Consider the following 22,025-nt stretch of genomic DNA (forward strand, 5'->3'; position numbering starts at 1 on the left):
GCAATTACATCACTATGTAGAGTAAGTGAATTGCAAGCGCTAACACTGCAAGAGCCATTTTTCCAAATACATAATGTCAGAATCGTCATGAGAACTGATCCACAATTTATGCCAAAGGTGGTATCAAAATTTCACGTAAAACAGGCATTACAAATACCAAGTTCTTTCCAAAAAACCAAAAACCCAGGCAGAAAGGGCATTACACACCCTGGACACCAGAATGGCAGGCATGTACTACATAGAAAGAACCAAAGAATACGGGAAAACAAAACTACTCTTTGTATCCTTTGCCAACAGTTTTTTGGGACGACCAGTTACAAAGAATACCAGTGCAAAATCGATTGCACAAGCATACAATTGTGCCACAAACAGGCATATCAAACATTACAAAGAGCACCGCACGCTCACTCAACAATAAAGAAAGGAGCAACATTAGCTTTTCTAGCAAATAACCTATTAAAGAAATTTGCCAAGCAGCAACATGGTCTTCAGTGCACACATTTAAAAAGCACTACTGCGTGGATATTCAAATGAATAAGTGAGCACAAGTGGGACAAAAGGTCTTACAACATATATTCACAAACCAACGCTCATCTTCCACCCAACCACCACAAGACTAGAAAATCACTACAAAGTCTATGCACAGCATAGTCAATCCAGAAAAGATTCACGCTGCAAAACGTATAGTTTCTTACCTGTAGGTATAGTTTTGCAGCTTGAAGAATTTTCTGGATTCACTAGTGAACCCACCCTCCTCCGCCAGAAAAATGAGACAGGAGGAAGAAATGCACAAATCAAGAACAAACAATTAAAAAAAAATAATAATAATTAATCTGAAGATGGCGACTAAAGGTGGGAGCTTCCGGAGGAAGCACGTTGACACCACAGAGGGACACCAAATGATGGTATGTCGACGCCCACCGGCACAAAAACAAACAAAAAAAAGAAAGAAATACTACAATTCCGGACCCAACCACTAGATGGCAGAATAATGCACAGCATAGTGAATCCAGAAAATTCTTCAAGCTGATGTTTCCTTACCTGGACGACTGGCTTATCAAAGCAAGCACTTACTGAACCTGTATACTACACACCCAGACATACGTACATCTGCTTTATCGGTTGGGTTTCACAATAAATGTACAGAAATCTCACCTGTGTCCAGCACAGGTGCAGAATTATCTAGGAGCTTCCCTCAATACTCTCAAAGCTCTAGCTACTCCCAATGTAGCCAGGATTCACAATATTCCGGCCACGATACTACAGTTTCTCCCCAATCAATCATTACCAGCCAGAGTATTAATGCAATTGCTGGGAATGATGGCATCCTGCATTGCTATCGTACCTCATGCAAGGCTTCACATGTGTCTTCTGCAAGAATGTCCAGCACGTCAATGTAATCAATCACAGGGTCTATTAACCGATCTAGAGTTGGTAGACAGCCGCACCCATCGCTCTCTGCAGTGGTGGAACCCTCAAAACTTAGGAAAGGGGCTGCCCTTCATAGACCCGATTCCACAGATTATTTTGACAGCGGACGCATCTCTAACTGGTTGTGGTGCTCATCTTCAACATCACACGGTAGAAGGATTATGGTCACACAGTCACAAACGGCTCCACATTAGCTACCTACAATTGCTAGCAGTGTTTCTGGCACTCATAGCTTTTCTCACCCAACTTCTAGGCAAAACCGTCTTAGTCCGCACAAACAACATGACAGCAATGTATTGCGTACAAAAACAGGGAGGGACATGCTCTCTCCAGCTGTCGCGTCGTGCACAAAACATTTGGAATTGGGCGATTCAGCACAAAATATCTCTCCTAGCAGAACACCTTACAGGAGTAGACATTCAGGTTGCAGACCTGCTCAGCAGACACAACGCAAAATGCCTAAACTTCGCGCACATGTTCCCAAACCAAGATTCCACAGTCAATGTTCTATGGATGAATTGGTAAGGGGTATTTGCTTATGCTTTTCCGCCTCTCCCACTAATTCCATTACTGGTTCGGAAGCTCTGACAAATGTCTTTAACACTGATATTAATAGCCCCCACTTGTGCTCGCCAACCTTGGTACACTACCCTGTTAGAACTCTCGGTGGTTTCACATCAAAGGTTGCATCTCACACCCTCTCTACTCATTCAGAGCCGTGGAGAAATCCGACATCCAAATCCCAAAGACCTCAACCTAGTGATTTGGCTCCTGAGGTCATAAAGTTTGGTTATTTACAATTACCACCAGACTGTATGAATATTCTTAAGGAGGCTAGAAAGCCTACTACTAGAGCATGTTATGCTGCTAAATGGAAACAGTTTGTTTATTGTAACAAGAACCATATCAATCCACTCGATGCTTCTGTACAAAACATAATTTGCTATCTGTTGCATTTACAGCAATGTGGATTAGCCTATACATCCATTTGTTTACATCTAGCAGCAGTAGCTGCATATATTTGCAAAACAGACAACACTTATCCCTATTCAGAGCACCAGTGATTAAAGCCTTCATGGAAGGATTAAAAATGGTAATACCACCAAGAATTCCCCCTGCTCCGGAGTGGAACCTAAACATAGTCCTTACAAGGCTAATGGGTCCACCTTTGAACCCATGCACAAATATCAGTTGCAATTCCTGTCATGGAAAGTTGCTTTCCTCATAGCCATAACTTCACTAAGGAGAGTTGGTGAGCTTCAGGCATTGACTATACAAGAGCCTTTCTTTCAGTACTCCGTACTAATCCTAAATTTCTCCCCAAAGTAGTTTCCGCTTTGCATATCAATCGAGTTACCCGTCGTCTTTCCTCAACCTGATTCTGTAGCAGAACGGGCTCTACATACACTTTGTTAGGCGAGCTCTACTTTACTACATAGAAAGAACCAAGGCCTTCAGGAAAACAAAGCAACTGTTAGTTGCTTTCTCTCCACCTCACAAAGGCAATCCTACTTCTAAATCATGGATTTCTAGATGGATTGTAAAATGTATCCAGGCATGTTATACTAAAGCAAACTGAACTTTGATAGTACCACCTAGGGTGCATTCCACTCGCAAAATAGAGGCTACTATTGCCTTCTTGGGAAATATCCCCATAGCTGACATTTGTAAGGCAGCAACATGGTCTACACCACACACATTCAACAAACACTATTGTGTAGAAGTGTCTTCAAGACAACAGGCAAATGTAGGCCAAGCAGTGCTTAAAAACCTTTTTCAAACAACTACCGCCACTACAGGTTAACCACTGCGTTGGGAGATTACTGCTATATAGTCTATGCAAAGCATGTGATCTACAGGTCACTTGCCTCGAACGGAAACTGTTACTTACCCTGTAAGCATCTGTTCTTGGCATGTAGAGCTGCAGATTCACATGTGCCCACACACCTCCCCGGTTTCCTGTAGTGGTTGTAGTTCTTATTTTACATTCATACGCATGGACATCTCTATTCTACACTTCCTAACTCCATTTCTCACCCTCTGCGGGAAAACTGTCTAACAATGGAGTCGATGCCCATGCACACTATCACCAAAAGGAGGAGTCGCCTACCTCGTGACTGGAAAGACTTCTTCGAACAAAAACAACTTGCAAACATCCGGACCCAACACTAGATGGCAGGAGTATGCAAAGCATATGCATCTACAGCTCTACATGCCTAGAACAGATGCTTACTGGGTAAGTAACATTTTTCTTATCACCAAATCCACCACCAGGGAAATACTGGAGCACTCCCGGTTCATAGACTTCAATTTAATTATTAATGGCAAACACGTTTCGGCGATTCTGCCTTTTTAAATGCCTTCATGCATAACATTGTGTTCGCTCCACATTTAACACATCCCTGTCCTATTCCCATTGGACAGGAAAGATGATGTGACAGAAAGCGGACTCCAAGCTGACTATTGCACTGTTCGTTTTTGTGTCTGCCATCATAGCCTATACTAATTATTGATCTCACAGTGAGTGTTCATGCAGGCTTGTACACTCTGTTTTAGTAACGATTGTTACTAGAAACAAGTTGTGCAGGAAACAAAACTTTCTAGGCAGGACATTTTTCTCACCAAATGTGGGCACATTGAAAGGTCAATCACTCGCCCTGCTATATATAACATATATTATATACACACACACACAACTCAATTACTAGCAGAATAATGAAAGTGAAAGCTATGCAAATGCAGTGTGATACTATGATATATAAAAATAAGAAAATAGGCTGAATAAGAGATGACATTTAAATTTAGAAAATTGGGCAAATAAATTGGCACCCAGGGTACCTTCCAGACAGTCATTGTTTATTAAATCAAGAAACGACTCCACTTCCGCAGACGATAATGCTGCGATAACCCCATTCAAAAGCTCCATAGTGCAGACCTGATCCTAGTTATCAGATTATGCTGAGGAAGTGTTTTCTCGTGCTGCATCTGTGTTATTAGTCAGAGTTTGAAAGTCTAGGAGCCAAAGCATCCATTTCCTAAGAAATGAGTGACTCCCAGTAGGTTTCTTGAATCAACAGGAAGTTCATTGGACAGCTCCGAAAATGGGTCCTTACCAGACTGTGTTTTGCTGGATGTCCTTGAAGCTTGTGGTTCAAAGGTTTCTTAGTGAGATGTTAATGCCACATCTATTTAAAACAATAAGGCTTTGAGTCTGCTTAGCTTGTTGAAATGTGCCTTCAAAGTTGGAATAGAAGGCCACATTGTGTGTTGGAGGGAAAAGCATGTTATTATTAAGTCACTATCTGGGAAACAAAAAGGACATTACGGAATACCGACACTCATCCCAAAACAATCCTGCCCTTTTAACATTAAGTATCTTCCATTAGAAAGTACAATAATTTGGGGAAGAATTGAGAGGGTTGTTTTTCCTTTAAGAAACAGGCCAAATTAGCTGCCGAAGTTTTACATGCTCCATGAATTTTAATATGTTTACAAACAAGTGAGTGGCCGACAGATGAATAGTTCTCTCTCCGCTCGTTCACTTCGGTAAAAAACGGAAGTGGCCACAATTCATGAATAAAAATCCCTCCCAGGGGTTTATATCTTCCTACTGGAAAATGTTTAATGCAAGATGTAAACTGAAATGTTGAAATTGGCAAAGATGTTGCGCCATTAATTAACCACACTGCGGAGGGTGTTTCAGCTGCTTTTGTGAACAGAAGTTGTTCTAACTTCTCAGTATGTAACATTGTATAAGTTGCATTCTTTTTTATCATAAGTCTTTGTTTACGTATCTGGTTAAAGGGCGGAAATAGGTGCATAGAAGTTTAATAACGCCATTGCACTCGGCCAGATTTCAAGACCTGAAGTGCCCAACTAAATTGCATAGTAGATCTAAGTGACTCTGCCCATGGTGTATGGTATAATGAAGACATGTCATAATAATAATATCAATAACAGACAACACAATGTTATTCAAACTTTAAATGCGAGGAGACAGCGGATTCATACTATTATCCACAATCGTAAGGACTTTATCCAATTTATCTTGATCAATTTATCTTAAATGTGCACAAGCTTCTATTTGTAACAATTTCCAAATTTCGTTCTTGGTGACATAAATTAATCTTTTAGAGCATGGAGACTTAGGGCCCAACAAGAAAATTGATAGATTCATGTCATCCGACCGAGGAGAGAGATGTTGTTTAACTACACAGTATGGAATGTTTCAACCATTGTTTACACACTTTCCTTACCGAATAGGTGGTGACTATCCCGGAGTGTTGAGATTGGTAATAACGAGGGTTCGGTCTGCTTCTCTTAAACCCTGGTTTGGAATTTAAAAAACGAGCATAACAACCATTTGTGTCCACTGGCCTCAATAACCACTAGTTGGGACCTGAAAGTGTAGAATTTAATGTACCATTCTGCAGTACACCACTGAGCTGTTATTCACTGTAGTTTGTCAAATCGTGCAATAGAGAGAATAAATATTAGGTAAATTTATGTCTTTAATTTTACCAAGTCCCAGACATGTAGTCTGCTGAACTGTCATTTAGAGAAATGTGTGTTGGAATCAAGCACGCTTGAAATAAGGTGGCTGTTCCTTGCATCTGCCACTGTTTAGTAACCCAAATTGATTTCAAAACAATGATATCTTTCCAGTACACATAGCCTTTTAGTACTAATTGTGTGACAGACAAATCCGTATATATTGAATCAACCATACGGTACTTGTAGAGCGCAGCTCATCACCCATGAGGGTATCCAGGTGCTGGGCTGTGGGATTCAGTCGAAAAGGGCAGGTCTTGATTTTTTTTCCTGAAGTCTGTCAGTAAGGGTGGTGTTCGGAGGTAAAGGTGGGGCGTACCAGGATTTGGCGGTGGGGTAAGAGAAGGAGCGTCCTCCGGAGCGGCGGATACGCAGAGTCTGAGTGAGGGTGAGGTGGGCGAAGTGGAGGTTTCTGGATGGTTGGTGGAAGTTCAGGCAGTGGTTCATGTACGCAGGTGCCTGACCCTGGGGGGCTTCATAGGCGTAGGTCAGTAGATTGAACTGGCATCTCTTCTGGATATGGAGCCAGTGGAGGTCTCTCAGGTGCTGAGCGATGTGGGTCCTTTTGAGCAGGTTGAGGTTCAGTCTGGCTGCTGAGTTCTGTATCATCTGGTATCTTCTGATGAGTTCACTAGTGGTGCCTACATAGTGTGGATTGCCATAGTCATCACAGTTGGTGATGAGGGCTTGCATCACTGTTTTTCTGATGCTGGTGCGGAGCCATTTGAAGATTCTGCGTAGCATGCAGAGAATGTGGAAGCAGGCTGAGAAGACCGCGTTGACCTATTGTTTCATGGAGAGTTCGCTGTCCAGGTTGATGCTGAGATTCCGGCCGTGATCTTTTGATGTGGGGGTAGGTCGGGGTTCCGATGGCCACCAGGTGTCATTTCAGGGGGAGATGTGGCTGCCAAAAAGCAGCACTTCAGTTTTGTCCGTATTGAGCATCAGGTAGTTGTCCTTCATCCATCCATATCTTAGTTTGGTTTACAACAGCATACATTTTATTTATTTTTTACTTATGTGGGGACAAGTTTAAAATAAAAAGAATTTGGGTATGATGTGTTATACCGAGAAAAATATGTGAATTTATCCCTATATTTTGCTGAACTCCCTTCCGTGGAAGTTGGACAATGTTCCCATTGTGTAATTAATAAGTGTATGTTGGACACTAGCTCTATGTAAATAGTGATGTGTGAAATGATAAGAAAACATTTCACAATAATTAGCAGAATTAAGGTACAAGTCTTCAGTTTCAAAAACAATATAATAATCCTGCTTTGAGAGCATGGAGTTAACAGTGTCAACATCCAATCATCAAAAGGTAACCCAGGTACAATAACATCGCACAGTGAGACCTTAAAAACAAAAGGAATCTGCAGAATTTCTGTAGGACCGAATATATCATAGGGGACCATATCCCAAACAATTCCATCAGTTGCTGGAGCAATTGAAATGTTCACAAGGGACAGGTTTCTTTTCAGTTTATGTGAAGAAGAGTGAGGCGTTAACACCTCATCTACCAGTTCTGTGGCATAACGTTCTGGAAGGTAATGGCCATTTATCAGCAAGTAGAAAACACAAATCTAATCCAAAGAAATAGAAATACCAGGGAAACTGTTATCCAAACGTTTATTCAAGGAGTGACCAGATAAGTTTGTTTCAGTCATGAAAGGAAAACACAGGCCTGTGTAGGCAAGGTGTCTAAAACAGTGAATCTGTCAAGAGTCTGATGAAAAATAATCAGTTTTCTTCATAGTAACCAGAAGCTCTTTCTTGAAGAACAGGATCCACAGGTGTAGGAAGAGAAGTGGTAGATTCCTCAAAGGGTGGATTAATATGAACAACATCATCTGCAGGAGATGCAGTAGTAAGTACAGAACCCACTTCTGTCTCATGGCTGGCATTTGTAGCTGCATCAGGAATTAACTAATGTTAATTTACCGCACCCCGAGCTGTGGACAAATATGTTTGATGTTGCTCACTAGCTGTAGAGGAATTTCCTGTGTGCTAGCGAGAAGAGTTAGGGAACTACCATGGAATCCTTGGAGCCTGCTGTTTAGAATCAGCCCCATGATGCAACTTGAGATGATCAATGGCGACAAAACGATTGTCTTTTTATCCAGCTAGCGGTGGCAATATGACGGTTCTTGTACAGTGAACGCTCAGAACTGGCACTGGTGCACGTTATGATGGGCCAAATTATTTTTTTCACTGCAATCTTCTCACAATCAAGATCTCCAACTTGTGGAATCCATCCAGAAGGCGCTGACTGCTTCTTCATTCCGCCAGAGGTAGGCGTCTGCAACTGTCCACTTGCCTGGCTGTCTCAGAAGTTTTGTAAATCCTGTAGAACAGCACAACGATATTTACGTAAAAGGGTGTGGCTGCTGCCACGATATATGGATCATCAACGTCTGTAACATTTTGATGCCTAAAACAACCTCATATGGGGTCACCCAGAAATCTTTTTGGGAGAATATTAAGTGCTCTTTATACTACATAAAGGTTCAGGTACGCTCTGAACCTAAAACTCAAGCTTCTAAGGATTGCTTTAATTCACGGTTCATCCTCTCAGCCACCGAATTTCCCTCAGGGTGATATGGGGAGGATTAATGCACCTCTAATCCAAGGGAAGCCAAAAGCAGGGCCCTGGTCCGAGTGTAATGTAGTACATGCATATGATCCGATAAAGATCTGCAAATAATTAATAAAAGTGTCTGCATCAGCCGAACGTTGTAGCCACACCCAGAGAAACCTTGAACAAGAATCAACTGCAAGTAGGATAAATTTAAAGCTCCATCCGAATTAAGAGGACCACATTGGTCCAGGTATATGCAGTTAAAAAGTTTGTTTGAAATCAACACGTGTGTCTGCTGTGAGCGAGCCATGGTGGGACTCTTAACTTGTTGACAAATGTCACAAGAAAGAACATATTTCTTGGCCTGTTGGTACAAGCCATGCCACCAAGAACGCTTTTGTAATAAGGAAATTGCGGCAGCCACACCTGCATGTGCAGATGCAACACTTTCTGGCGCAGCTATCACTGCTAGTCTGCGATCATGGTTGGGAATCACATGATCACCAACTCCTGGACCTGTAGCAAAAAGTGAACATTTTGGTTGCTTTAATGATAGGTATATTTAGCTGGAAAGCCCCATGGCAAATGGTGTACCGTCACGTGTGGCATGAATGGCACTCAGTATATTATCATTACCCTTGTATGAGAATGATTAATTAAAGCAAGTGTTGCAGTCGAAACTGCAGCCTTGGCAGCTTCATCTGCCAGAGAATTCCCAACAACGTGTATTCCAACATTGCTGTTGATCCAATGTATGATTAAATGAGCCAGTGATAACCTATCTTTGAGGTCTGTTTTTTCATCCAAAGCAGCTTATGCTTTATAGTGTTTCCTTTAGAGTTTCAGAAACCATTCTGATGACAGCAGTTCAAATTGTCATGAAAAGACTGAAAACAATAATACAAATCACACACTATAAGAGTGGAGAATTAAGGATCCATATTTTTCAGTTCCAGAAGCAATGCTTTCAGTTCAGCCAACTGCTCAGTGCAGTCACCCAAGGACTGCGTACAAGTTTTTTATGGATGGAATTTACCATCCAATATCTCTCCAAGAATAGGGGTGCATGCTGCCGATTATTGGTGCATGGTCCCTATAGAAGGCTGGGCTAAACCATCAATGTAAACTAGATATTTCTACTATTCTAGAGGTATAATATTAGTAGGTATGGGATATTCATGCTCATATTGCAGAAATTGCTATATTTGTAAAGACAGGGTCAAAAACAGTCTACATCCGTAGCTATTAAGGATGTTGCACATTGTATCCAATGTAGATGTAGGGCTTTTGCATGAGGAACGCTTGCTTTTGTGACCGCATCTATGGCTGGAATAGGAGTAACAACAATAATGTGTTTCCCTTGAGCAAGTGGCCGTTCTTTAATGACAGCCATTTGTAATGCAGTCAGTATTTTTTCAGTAATTGCGATTTATATTCTACTAGAACTGTTTCACCTTCATTAAAGGTGAGATAAGTAAAGCCAATGGCATCTGCAACTATACGGATGACCAGGTTTGTGTTATTGATATATATATGTAAGTGTTGTGTAGCAAGCAAGTCAGATTGTAATGACTTGAGGATGTCTGTATGAATTGATGTCCAATGTAAATTGGAAAAGTCAGGACAAATAAAATTCATATAATGGTTTAATGTGTTGTGTGGAATCTGGAATGTAAATTCTGCCAAAATCTAGGAATCCTAGTAAGGATTGCTATTTTTTAAGTGTATTGGGTGGTTGTAGCAGAGCACACACCAGGAAGTGTGGTGCATTGCTTTTTCCATCAAGGGTAAGTTTGTATCACAGATTAAGATTTGTTAAAGTTGAATTTGTAGCCATATTCAGCAAATCCCAATATTATGTGCTACACTCTAGCTAAGTGAGTATTCAACTCATTGTCCGTTAGGTATATCATCTATGTAGGACAAAGCGTCTGTCAATATCATTTAGAATTGACACATGTTTTTATACTCCATGGGGAGTTGGCATAAGCAACACAGAGTCTAGCGTGTAGAAGCTAGTCCAATTCCTGCTTTCAGGTGCTATATTTTTGCAGAAAAAGCCATTGGAAAGATCCAATGGCTATATTATCAATAAGTGCAGTACTGTGTGTGTTTTGGATCGCAATTGTGCATGTATGACTGTTTAAATGGTGTAGTCCAAGACAATACGGTATAAGTGGTCTGGTTTCACCACTGGAAAAAGAGAGTTGCTCATTTGTGAGATACAGGGCTCAATGACATCCTGGTATTCTAATTGCGAAAGTATTTCTCTAATATGTTCTGTAGCATTCCGTTTGATTGGGCATTTTGGTTGCACTTGTGGGCTGGACCTTATGGGTATTTTAGGATTAGGAAAATCCTTATACCAGCACACCTGATTGCGGGGCTTGTGCAAGACGCAATTTATATGCATAGGTTTGTTTACCTCATCAGGGACAAGCCCAGAAAAAGAGGGTATTATTACATCCTTACCTTGTGGGGATGTGTGTACAAACTCTGGGCGCCAATCGACCTCCGCTAAGAGAATGTCATATGATAATGTTGCATTTTCCCAGAAAATTAATTGAATAGTGCACTGTATGTCTCCCTCAATTTGTATATCTAATTCAAATAATCAATCTGGAGGGCCTACATGCCTGTCTGGTGTTTCAACTGTAATGCATTCATCAGTTGCTTTCACAATCGGAAACTCCTGGAGATTCCGGCGCACTGAAATGATCTCTGCTGCACTGTCGAGGACAGTCGCCATCCACCTCCTGTTCAGCAGGAGAGTTCTCAGTGTTAGTAGCATATTTTGTGGTCAAAGCTGCAACTTTCTTTTTCTGAAATTGTGGTTTAAACCGAGGAATTTTCTCTTGCTTCTTTAGCTTCACATCAGATGAGTGTTGCAAGTCCTTTTTTGGTTTCGCATACTCCTCCGGTCTGCGCTCAGAACGTGCTTCTCATAGTATTTATCTGGCGAGTCCTGAAAAGGAATGAGAACGACGAGTATCAGAATACTGATACCTCACGGGTGACTTCAATTGTGTGCAATATCACAAATTATAGTGACATACAGAGGGTTCCTGTTGCAGAGAATCCTCCCCCCTTTCGCCTTCCGAGACCTAGCCTTTTCTTTAGGTTTGGATTTGTCCCATCGTTTTTATTAACAAACACTGGGTTCTACTTGGCAGTGTCTTTTTTGGAACCAGGTTTGCTAAGATGTGGTTTGATTAGTCTGCCTCCCAAATGATCGCGCCCTATGTAGGTGTACTTCTCAGCAGTAATTATAGGTCGATTGCGTTTATGGTCGACTGGAGCGACTTGCGGGAGGTGGGTGGGCCAAGCCGCACATATTAATGGGTTTATGCCCCGGGGATGCACACCTCCTATGTTCCCTGAGGTGGATTAGGATGTATCCCCCCGCAAGGCCACAGGAGACTGACCAAGCAGGCCTCAGCCACTCAGTAAATACAGACCCCTCAGGTCATCACGCAGCAAGCTGCATGCAATATACAGACCCTGATGCTCAGAGCATCGGTCTCCAGGATGGGGACATGGCTCATTCAGTCACTGCAGTGCGTGTTGTCAATTTCACTGAGGAATGTGAAATATGCGTGGCATGCTGCTGAGCTGTTACAGAGCCACGCCACCTGGTGGGCGGCGACCACACCGTGTGCTGATTCCTCACATCAGACATCTGTGAAAGGGACGCTGAGCGTACCCACGACCTGAGACAAATAGTAATCACCGCAACTAACAAACGTGCTTTAACAATAAGCAAATGCTGTATAAACTACTCAGCAGAAATGCTTTGTAGCCCATACAATGAACAATGTCAGGGAGCAAAACGAAAAGGTACTTATCTCTGGTTGTGAGCATGAAAAGAAAGAGGAAGCTTTGAAACTGTGGAAGGACCTTTGTGGGACTGAAGTTTGCTCATTCCCAGTGCTTGGGGGAATAGTAGTTTGTTTTATCCACTGGAAATGGCTGTTGTGAAACCTAAAACAAAGGAAGAAAGCATTATCCTCGCCTCCGGTCCGGACATAGAATTTGTGCTTTGACTTTGACATGCTGCAAATGTGGGCTTAAAGGTTTCCTTTGAAGGTACGTGACATTGATTTTAGGAGTGATCAATATGTGATTAACTTTTTGTTGTTGTTGTAGTTTCAATATCAGTGGCTCCATTTAATCTTCAGACTCTAAATAGTGGCTAATGTAAATTTACAATTTTAAGACTGTTTTCTATGCTTCTCTGGCTTGTAAAGGTTTTTCACAAAGCATCAATAAGTATATAACTATCTCTTTAAGTCTGTTGCTCTTCATGTGACCTTAGGTCCTAAAGTGTAAGATTGATCTGTTCTATTTGAATACCTACAAAGTTAAGGGAACCCTCATGTTGTATAGTGTGATTAAAAGTGTCTAATACAGTTGCGATCATAGTGTCTGGGCATCTTTGTATTATTCCTCGGGTTTTTCTGTTTTGCCTGAAAGTATTTAACTTATTTATCGCATCTCGTTCTTGGTTGGTGAATGTGATGTTAGTCTTACTGGGCTCACTTAAGAAGGTTAGTATTAATGTAACTCACCTCTTTTGAGAAGTGGAATGCATTGTGCATGGGCATCACAAACATACCACAGAAAAAGTAACAATCTGTTGCAAAAGTCCTGAAGCATCGACCAACTTGATCATATGAAATACAGCATATCATCCAAGTCTGCATTATCTACTCAAGTCAAGCTGAGTTCAACATTATCTTGATGGCACTCTAGGGAATGTGTGGTCATGGTACATGCTATGGTAAGACCTTCTTAGATATTATAAACATTTTGACATCTTTGAGGTCACTTCAGCTTAAAATGCTCATTAACTGTCGTCTCGGAAATTTGCAATCTAGAAATTACTTTGTCAGGTCTTATTTTGAAATCTTGTACTGCATGGAAAAGGTGGAGAAAATGGTTATGGGCTTACCTTATTCAGTCCGGTGCACTCTCAAAAACTTCGTAACCAGCAGCAGCCACATTACTCAAGGCCCACACTAAAACTGTTTATTTGGCTCCAAATCAATGAATTTATCTTCTTGACTTGAATTTGGTGAAAAATATCCTGTAAAATATTTCTTGAGAAAAAAATGGCTATTTCTCCCACGTGACGATCGGTGAAATAAGACCAGTAACACTTAAGTGATAAATAAACTTTTCTCAATAGTCAGTCATTAAATTGTGTACATTTTGTCATTGGCTTCATTTTGCCTTCTACCATTCTTCCTTTGATGGCAGCACAAACCACTGCGTCTTTTTTCACCTCCGACGTGCTCTATTTGCTTCATATTCAGCACAGTGCACCACAGTCATAGGCCGTGGTTAATAATTCTGTCTTGTGAGGAAAACACATGAATGCAGCAAAAATGTAGTGCTGACTGCACCTGTAGAAAAGCAAAAAGCCCCAAAAAAGTTCTCAGTGGGAAATTAGTTGTTTTTGCCACTTTGCTTAGTTTGGTTTTATAAGAATTGTGTGCATATGTACTTTTGTTTCAAAACTAGTTTTTGAATTCATAATTCACTGTAAACCTAATCTTTTGTTTTGTCTTCAAGGTGACAAACAGCATGTTTGGTGCTACGAGAAAGAAGATACTAGAGGGGGTCGATAGTGACTACCACGATGAAAACATGTACTACAACCAGTCGTCGATGTTTCCGCATCGACCGGAAAAAGACGTAAGCTAACCAATTGCTGATGATGCATCAGTTCTGCCAATCAAGATTGCTTGCCTGTATTGTATGTGAGGAGTGCCTTACTAAGCTTATTGTGGCCTTTGTAGAGCTCTGTCCACAGCAGTTTGACTGCCTTCAAGCAAGGTATTGTTTGCTACATGTTTTTCTTGCACTTTGTTTTTGTGAGTGACCCACTGACCTATAATCACAACAGATATTTTTTATTGGATTGACTATCCTGGTAAATTGGTAAATTGAGTGACAACACTAACAGCAGTTACTGCATTTTAAGGCACTTAGGGGCATATGCATCAACATTGGCGATTCCTTATTAGCGAAAAATAAGGAATCGCTAATAAGGAATAGCAAAAGGCTATGCATGTAGGAATCGCTATTCAAATAGCGATTCCTTAACTTTCCTTAATTGCTACTAGCAAATTGCGAGTAGCAATTAAGGAATGCCATCCCAATCATTCCTATGGGCCTCCGGGCCCATAGGAATGAATTGGAGATTGCATGAGCAAATAGCGAGTACCAGTAGGTTCTCGCAAATTGCTCATGCAATTTCAAGGGTGTCAAAATGACACCCTATTGCACCCCTGAAATTGATATGTGCACATATGTTGCACACACACATGCTCTAAGGGCATGTGTGTGCGCAACATGAAACTTTGAAAAATGCACAAAAGTGCATTTTTCAAACTTTTAGCAAATTACCATGCAGTTCATCTTCATGGTAATTTGCTCCCCCTATTAGCGAAATCGCTAATTTTTTAAGTTTCATGCATTGCATTTAAGGAATCCCAAATTGAGATTCCTTAAATTAAGGAATCTCTATTTGGGATTCCTTAAATGCTATCGCTATTTAAGGAATCGCTATTTAAGGATTCCTTAAATAGCGATTTTTGGTTTTGGGTTGATGCATTGGGATTGGGTATTTTTAACTCAATACCGGGAGCTATTAGCGAATCGGTATTTTACCGACTGGATTTTGGCTTGATGCATGAGGCTGTTAATACAGAACTACGGCCAGAATCATTTTGTTGTTGATCATGAAGCAGTTTATTTTTGATGACTGGGATTACCACATCTCTATATTTTTGCTGGTTATGGGGAATTTTGTTACCTTTCCATTCTTTGATTCATTAATTCCAATAGGAGTTTGTTCTCTCATGCGCTTCATCAGTATAAATTGTTTGTATTCTCCCTTTCTTGACTAAGGTTATATTTAGCCCTTCTTTTGGCTGTGTCCGTAGATTCCTTGGTGGATACAGTTTTTCATCACTTCTCAGTGGCCTCAACCGTATCTGCTGTTTGTGTATGCTCTTCTTGGATTACTTGGTGTTAGACCTGTCATCCTTCAGGTGGTCTTCCCCCAAACGTATTGCCTATTTACCTCCTCTTTTTGCTGTATCTTTTTGTTGGCCTTAGGACTTTGAGCAATTTACCATTGCTGACCAGTGCTAAAGTGCATGTGCTTCTCCCCTAAACAAGGTAACCTTGGTGTATACACAAATGCCATATTTCACTTACTTGTAAGTCCCTTGTAAAATGGTATACCATATACCCATTGCCTGTACATTAAGTGCTACTTGTGGGCCTACAGCACTGTCTGTGCCACCCACACAAGAAGCCTTTCAAACCTATTTCTGGCCTGCCACTGCAGGGCCTGTGTGGTCAGTTTATTGCCACTTCGACTTGGAATTTAAAACCCTTTTCAAAGCCTTTTATTCCGCATAAGTCACCCCCAAGGTAGGCCCCAAGTAGCCCATAGGGCAGGGTGATGTGTAAGTAAAAGGTAGGAGATGCGCTCTCAAGTTTTACACGTCCTGGTAGTGACAAACACCCAGATTCGTTTTTCAGTTTATTTTATTATGATGCCGAACTCCTACGTAAGTCTACATACCATAAAACAATAATAAAACAATGGTACATAATAACATACTAAATTCAACAATTGATAGTATAAAACCTCCACTCCGTTGCATGCATCATTTAGGAACTTCATTTACTGTCCTTAATAAAGTGACATGAATGGAACCACAAGAAATCTGTTATATGACTGCAGTTCCATAAGTGCAAATTTTGTAAATACCATCATGCACAGCGTAATAAAAATATGTAAATATCACATAGCAATTTACAAAACCCAAAAAGCACCTAATACACTAGCCCAACCAACTTAAGCAAATTACTTTTTCCCAACCTCAAAAAGGAGTTAATGAGCACCATAAGAAATAAAGAAAGCAATAATGAGATATAAAGGACTTGATTAATAAATTCATTTTCCAGGCCTTTATAAAGTGCAACGTGCCTAGTGCAATATGTGAAGTACAAATAATGCATAATTAATTTTTTTAAATGCTACCTTAAAGAATAACAGCATACATGCAAAAAAATAGAATATAATAATATTGTGTGTCTAAAAAACATGATCGGACAGTGCACTTTTTCAGCACAATCTGTCAGAACATTCTAAATCAACATTCCAAATCACGGATAATAAACCAAGCCCCAATAGATTTTATAAAAGGATCTTGAATTTTTTTTAAATGCCCAACAGCCATACACCATGACCCTAATAGATGTTCATAAGGGATTTAAAAACTTGATACATCTTGTTCGATATCATTTCATTCATGAGAAACAATATGAATTTACGGGTCTCCTAAGCGGAATGTATGTTCTATTTAATAAACAAAGGCCTTAAAATATGTCGACAAGCATTCTGTAACGCAGGACACACAAATAATATGTGGTTAAGATCTTGACTATGTAGCTGGCACAACACCCGTCTTCTATTCTTTTTCGTGATTTTATCCCAGATGCTGGTAATCACAAGTAAAGGGAGCAGATCCAGTCTCAGCAATAGGATTAGCCTTCTGATCCCATGAGGCAGATTCCTTATTAAATAGAGTGAATGTTGGATCTCTAGATTTCTCTCCTGAACCACCAGATTATGCATGTCTGACTAGCTTAAGGCAATATATCTGGCTAAACTTATTTTTAACACAGAGCCCTTTATTAAGCTTTTCAGAGCCGACTTGTGCATAAAAGAACCTATATTCGGGTCAAGCTCAAAAGTTTAATTAGCCCTCTCAAAAGACCTAAAAATGTGCTCTGTTCTTTCTGAAGGGAAAAAATTTCAAACTTCAAGGCTGCCCGCAATGACCCCTCTTCTCCACATAGGAGTGAGCTTTCCAACTGCAAAACAGCAGTGAAGGAAAAAAAATAAGAGGATAATAAGCCAAATTGCAGGTGCAGGGCATGAGGGGCAGTAAGTGTAATTCAAATTACACAATTGATAAATTCAATCCCCTCAAAAGAGTGCCAGTAACTCATATCTGACACTTCGCACGCATAACACAAAAAGGGGAGTGGGGATTTTGGCACCAGTTAACCGTGTGTAGCTCCATAATAAGACGCAAAAGGTGGTGCGAAACACCCAAAGGCAGAAGCTTCCCTCACAGCGTTTTTGGCGATCAACTCTCTATTAAACGCCATGGAGAATTCAATACACGCCGTAGATACTGGTATACCTCAAGAAAAGGCGTATTTTTCCACTACTGTTTGAAGGACCACATAAATATCCTGTGTACTATGATTCCTCCTAAGAATGGGCTTCTCCCGGGGGGAATAAAATTCTGATCTTGATCCCCACTGCTGTAAATGACATAGTACACTCTTGGCAAATAGTTTTCCAGAAGCATCCAGCAATACTATTTGTCGGAAACTTGCCAGGGAGGATTCAGGGCCCTTCTTATACAGTGGTGGAATGACGCTTCCCTTCCATGATTGGTGGATTTTCCCAAAAGAAGAGCAGTAATTAAATAACAGAGCAGGGAAGGATCCCCAAGCTACAGCCTCCTTTTTAAATGACCGCAATGGGAACCTAGTCAGGCCCCAAAGCGCCAGAAGATCTAGAATTCTTTATGGATGCACCATACACAGAGAATGACACCTCATCCAAACGGAGAGTCACAGGGATATCTAACTCTGTGTTACTTGCATACATCAGGAAAATATATACCACCAAAGTATTTTCGGGGTTTGGGGATTGCCTGCGTATTCACCCCAGAGTCACCAGTATTTCCTAGAATCTTTAGCACTTGCACCCTCTCTTAGATTGATCCATTTTAAATCATGTTCCCTCCATCTTTCATGGAGTTTGCGTTGGATTCTTAACCGTTTGAAGCGGTCAATTTCATGCGCCTGACCCAAGGAAAATAGTGAATGCTGTTTTCTTATTAGTACATTTATTTCCTGATTTATTGCTTTAGATGGAGATTATCACTTTTTTGGCAGCTGAGGACCATCTGGCCTACTGCTTAATATAGAGAACTCTTCCGTATGGTACTCAAAAAAACGAATAGGATCACCACAAGCGAGTCTCCCAGGTTCGGCACAAATTCCCTTGATCTTAGCACTTACGGAAGCCGTATTCATAACTGTCCAAAAAGAACAGCCATTCGACTTGTTAAAGCCAATTATACCCAGTCGAGTTTTTCCAGAGTCTAACTCCTGGAGACTAAAGGCCTTAGATGTACCAACTAAGCTGTGAATTCTCGTGTCAGACGGAAAAAACAGTGTGTTTTTAACACAGACTCCAAATATTTGAAAGGAGACTACTAAATAATCAAGTAGACTCTGAGTGGAGGAAGCTTGAAAGGTATATGAAGCAGCTTCACCCACAGTAGATCTCCCATTTAATATAATCAGGTCAAATTTTCTAAGAGTCGAGCAGTAAAAACCCACGCTCATCCTTTCTAATTTCTTCAAGGAACAGAATCTCCGGGATGGACCATATTTTTTTTTTGTCAGCGTTGGCAAAGGTTGCAGAAGGGGAATTAAATACCTTTGCATTTAGGTCTACCATATTTATAACCCAGGGTCAATCTTCTGTAATACAACTATCGTAAACAAAAGCAAAGAGTGATTTCACCAGGAAATCAAATAGTCTCCCAGGTGGAATGTACATATTCACCAATAAAAAGAAGGATGGACAGCCATAAGCTCCCTGAAAGGCCAATTTGAAGCATAAGCACAAATTCGAGGGATATTTGTAAGCTACATGATTCCAATTAACCGTGTTCTTAGGAAAGATTGCCCGCCCTCCCTCCCCCCAACTAGCGTGGCTAGTTTCGGAATGCCTTGCATTACAGGAAAACACAAATAACCATTGCAGTCGAACTCTGTGCATGATCAAGTTTCTTGTAAACACACAATTAAGGGATTAAAGGATTTCAAAAGATTTCATTTTTCCTAATTTTCTCCCAATATTCCATGACAGGCTAGCTCTAAGGCTCATTGGTCGTGAGAGAAAGCAGGCATTATCCAAAGCACCTGCCACCCAACTCCACTGAAAGAGATCGTCCTTCAAATCAGTAGCCCAGGGATGGATTACAGGACCCTTCTACACATTAATTACTCAACCTGGTGAAATAACTTTGGGATTCCCATGAATAAAATCAGAATCTGCCCCCGCTGCATCAATCACCTTAATTCAAATACTTTTGGACCATTTGATTGTTTGATATGGGGTCCTCAATACTCAACAACAGGGGCGCCATCAGTCCCTCACTTCAAAAAAAGTAAAATTCTGAACAATCAATTTTGTGATAGCCAGGGAACCAAAGGTGACTCAAGACTAAGGAGATGGACCAAACAAATGAATAGTCACATTTGTAATGTCACCACTTTTCACCAACTTTAGGGCATCAATCTCCATGAAGGCATTTAGGATGGAGCTTCTATTTACCATGTGTTACTAGTTATCAAAAACAAGATATAATCCAGAACAGATGAGATAGCGCTCTGCTTCACACAAGTTCTTTGTGAATGGCCTATCGGGGGCACAGGTTATCTTTTAAATCTTCCCCAGACTAGAGTGGTTGCTCCTGATTGGACAGAGTGCATACCTCTGCCAACCAGAAACCCCATTTTAACATTGGTTATCAGCGGTGAGGATGGCACTTGTGTGTGCAATACCACATAGTAACTCATTATTCACTTCTACTCTATACTAAAGATTAATTAGAACCTTTTTCAATTCTCCCTAAGTTGGCTTTTTGACTTTTTTGCTAAAACCGTTTCTCTCGACCCAGCACCTGCATCTGAATTCATTGATTTTGTGCTGGCCAAGTTAGAATCGATACTGTGGCCATCTTAATGATTTTTGCAGGGGGTTTTGGTATCTGTGAGAGGCTTCACCTAGAAGGTGGAGTCTCAAAGCTTTGAAAAGTCTGGGTAGAGGCCTAGAATGCAGGGACTGAGGTCGTGGAGGAGGAGGAGCAGGAAGTTGAGGCAGTTGAGCGAATACTGGCATTATGGATTTGGAACTGCCTTTGGAAGGGGCCAGCAACCTGCTGGAAGTAATTGTTGTGCCCAGAGCACGTAGCAGCACCTGATCAAGGAACCTTTCCACAGAGGAGCTGGCAGACAGGGGAAAAGAGAGAAATCTCAGTCTGGATCTTGATAATTTAGAGCAGGAGCAGAAACTTGCCTAACTTGAGAAAGAGTAGGCGCTAGCTGGCAGGAAACCAGATTTGGAGGAGAAGAGGCCGGCCATGGAGGAGAGTAAGATGTCCCATAAGCTCAGTCTCAGAGAGCTGGACATAACAGCCCTACAAGTGGGGTCAAGCAGCAGTAATGTGGGCAGCATACTTTCAGCGTCTACTACAGAAATAAAGAGTCCGGATACCCAAGGAATTTGTTCCCAGTTATGTGTTGGGGGCTGACATAGACAAATAGTGTGCGCAACGTCCCAGAGGAGTCACTGGTGGTGGTAGTTTATGGAGGTACATGCCCACAATGGAGAGGGGGACACAGCATCCCAACAGAAGAAAAAGGGGGGAGATAAAAAGGAAGAGTTCTCTTCGGGCCCCCAAAACAACTTACTGGGGAAAGGGTCTGGTTCTCATTCCCAATCTGGCCACCAGAAGAAAAACTGCCACAAAAGTCAGCAGTCCAAAACTTACAAGTGCTATGAGTGCTTTGGGTATGGACACTACAAAGGGGATCCAAGTGTTCAAAAAAGAGCACAACATCCCACTGGAGGAAAGGTTCCGAGGGTGGTGAGTGTAGTGCTGTGTAGTTTGTCCCAGTTCATGGCAGGGGGATGATAGTTGGGTTACCCTAGTGTCCCTGGGTGACAGCAAGATGGTTCCTAAGATCCACGTGCCCTCCAGCACTGCAAAGTAAAAGCAATGGGTCCCCATCAATGGGTAAGGTGTTGAGGCTGTGAGGGATACAGGTGCTAGCATGACTACGGTAAGGAGTCCGTTGGTTCTCCAGAGAGGGTCTCTATCTCATGGCCCTTGTTCCATTTCGGTGGGGGAGGTGGGCTTCAGGTCTTCTGAAGGTTGCTGTGAGCCTCATGCCTGTGGACTGTTTGCCTGGTAATGAATGACCTTGAGCACACTACCTGAAAGGAAGTGGAGCTCAAGGCTCATGTCTGCCCAGGATGGGAGTCAAAGGGCCGGAACCTGGAATAATGGCCAAGACAGCTGCTAAGAAGGGGGAAGGCAGAGGGCGTGGGAACCCAGTCTCTAATGTGCTTCCACTGAGATGGATGGTGCACCTTTATTGGCCGCCCCAGAGTCTACTGAGGAGGGCATTGCTCCCCTTGGTAACCTGCCTGAGCTTGCTGGAGGGCATGTAGAAGGAGAACCCACCAAGGAGGAGTTCTGTAGGGGACAGAGGGAGTGTCCAACCCTTGAGGGCATCAGTCAACAGGCTAAACTCCAAGCACCAGGTGATGCCTCTGGTAGTC

General features: G+C 41.5%; 1 protein-coding gene across 7 annotated transcripts in view; it reads left to right on the forward strand.

Annotated features, from left to right (window-relative positions):
• CNOT2 (CCR4-NOT transcription complex subunit 2) overlaps nt 1-22,025 on the forward strand; it is a 449,944-nt gene that overhangs the window by 166,904 nt on the left and 261,015 nt on the right. For all 7 annotated transcript variants that reach the window (XM_085652518.1, XM_085652519.1, XM_085652515.1 and 4 more), the window contains exon 3: nt 14,135-14,257. In XM_085652518.1, the coding sequence (XP_085508644.1) occupies nt 14,135-14,257 (123 nt within the window). The remainder of the gene's footprint in view (nt 1-14,134; nt 14,258-22,025) is intronic.

Source organism: Triturus cristatus, chromosome 4_1, assembly GCF_964204655.1.
Source record: "Triturus cristatus chromosome 4_1, aTriCri1.1, whole genome shotgun sequence".
NCBI classification, from domain to species: domain Eukaryota; kingdom Metazoa; phylum Chordata; class Amphibia; order Caudata; family Salamandridae; genus Triturus; species Triturus cristatus.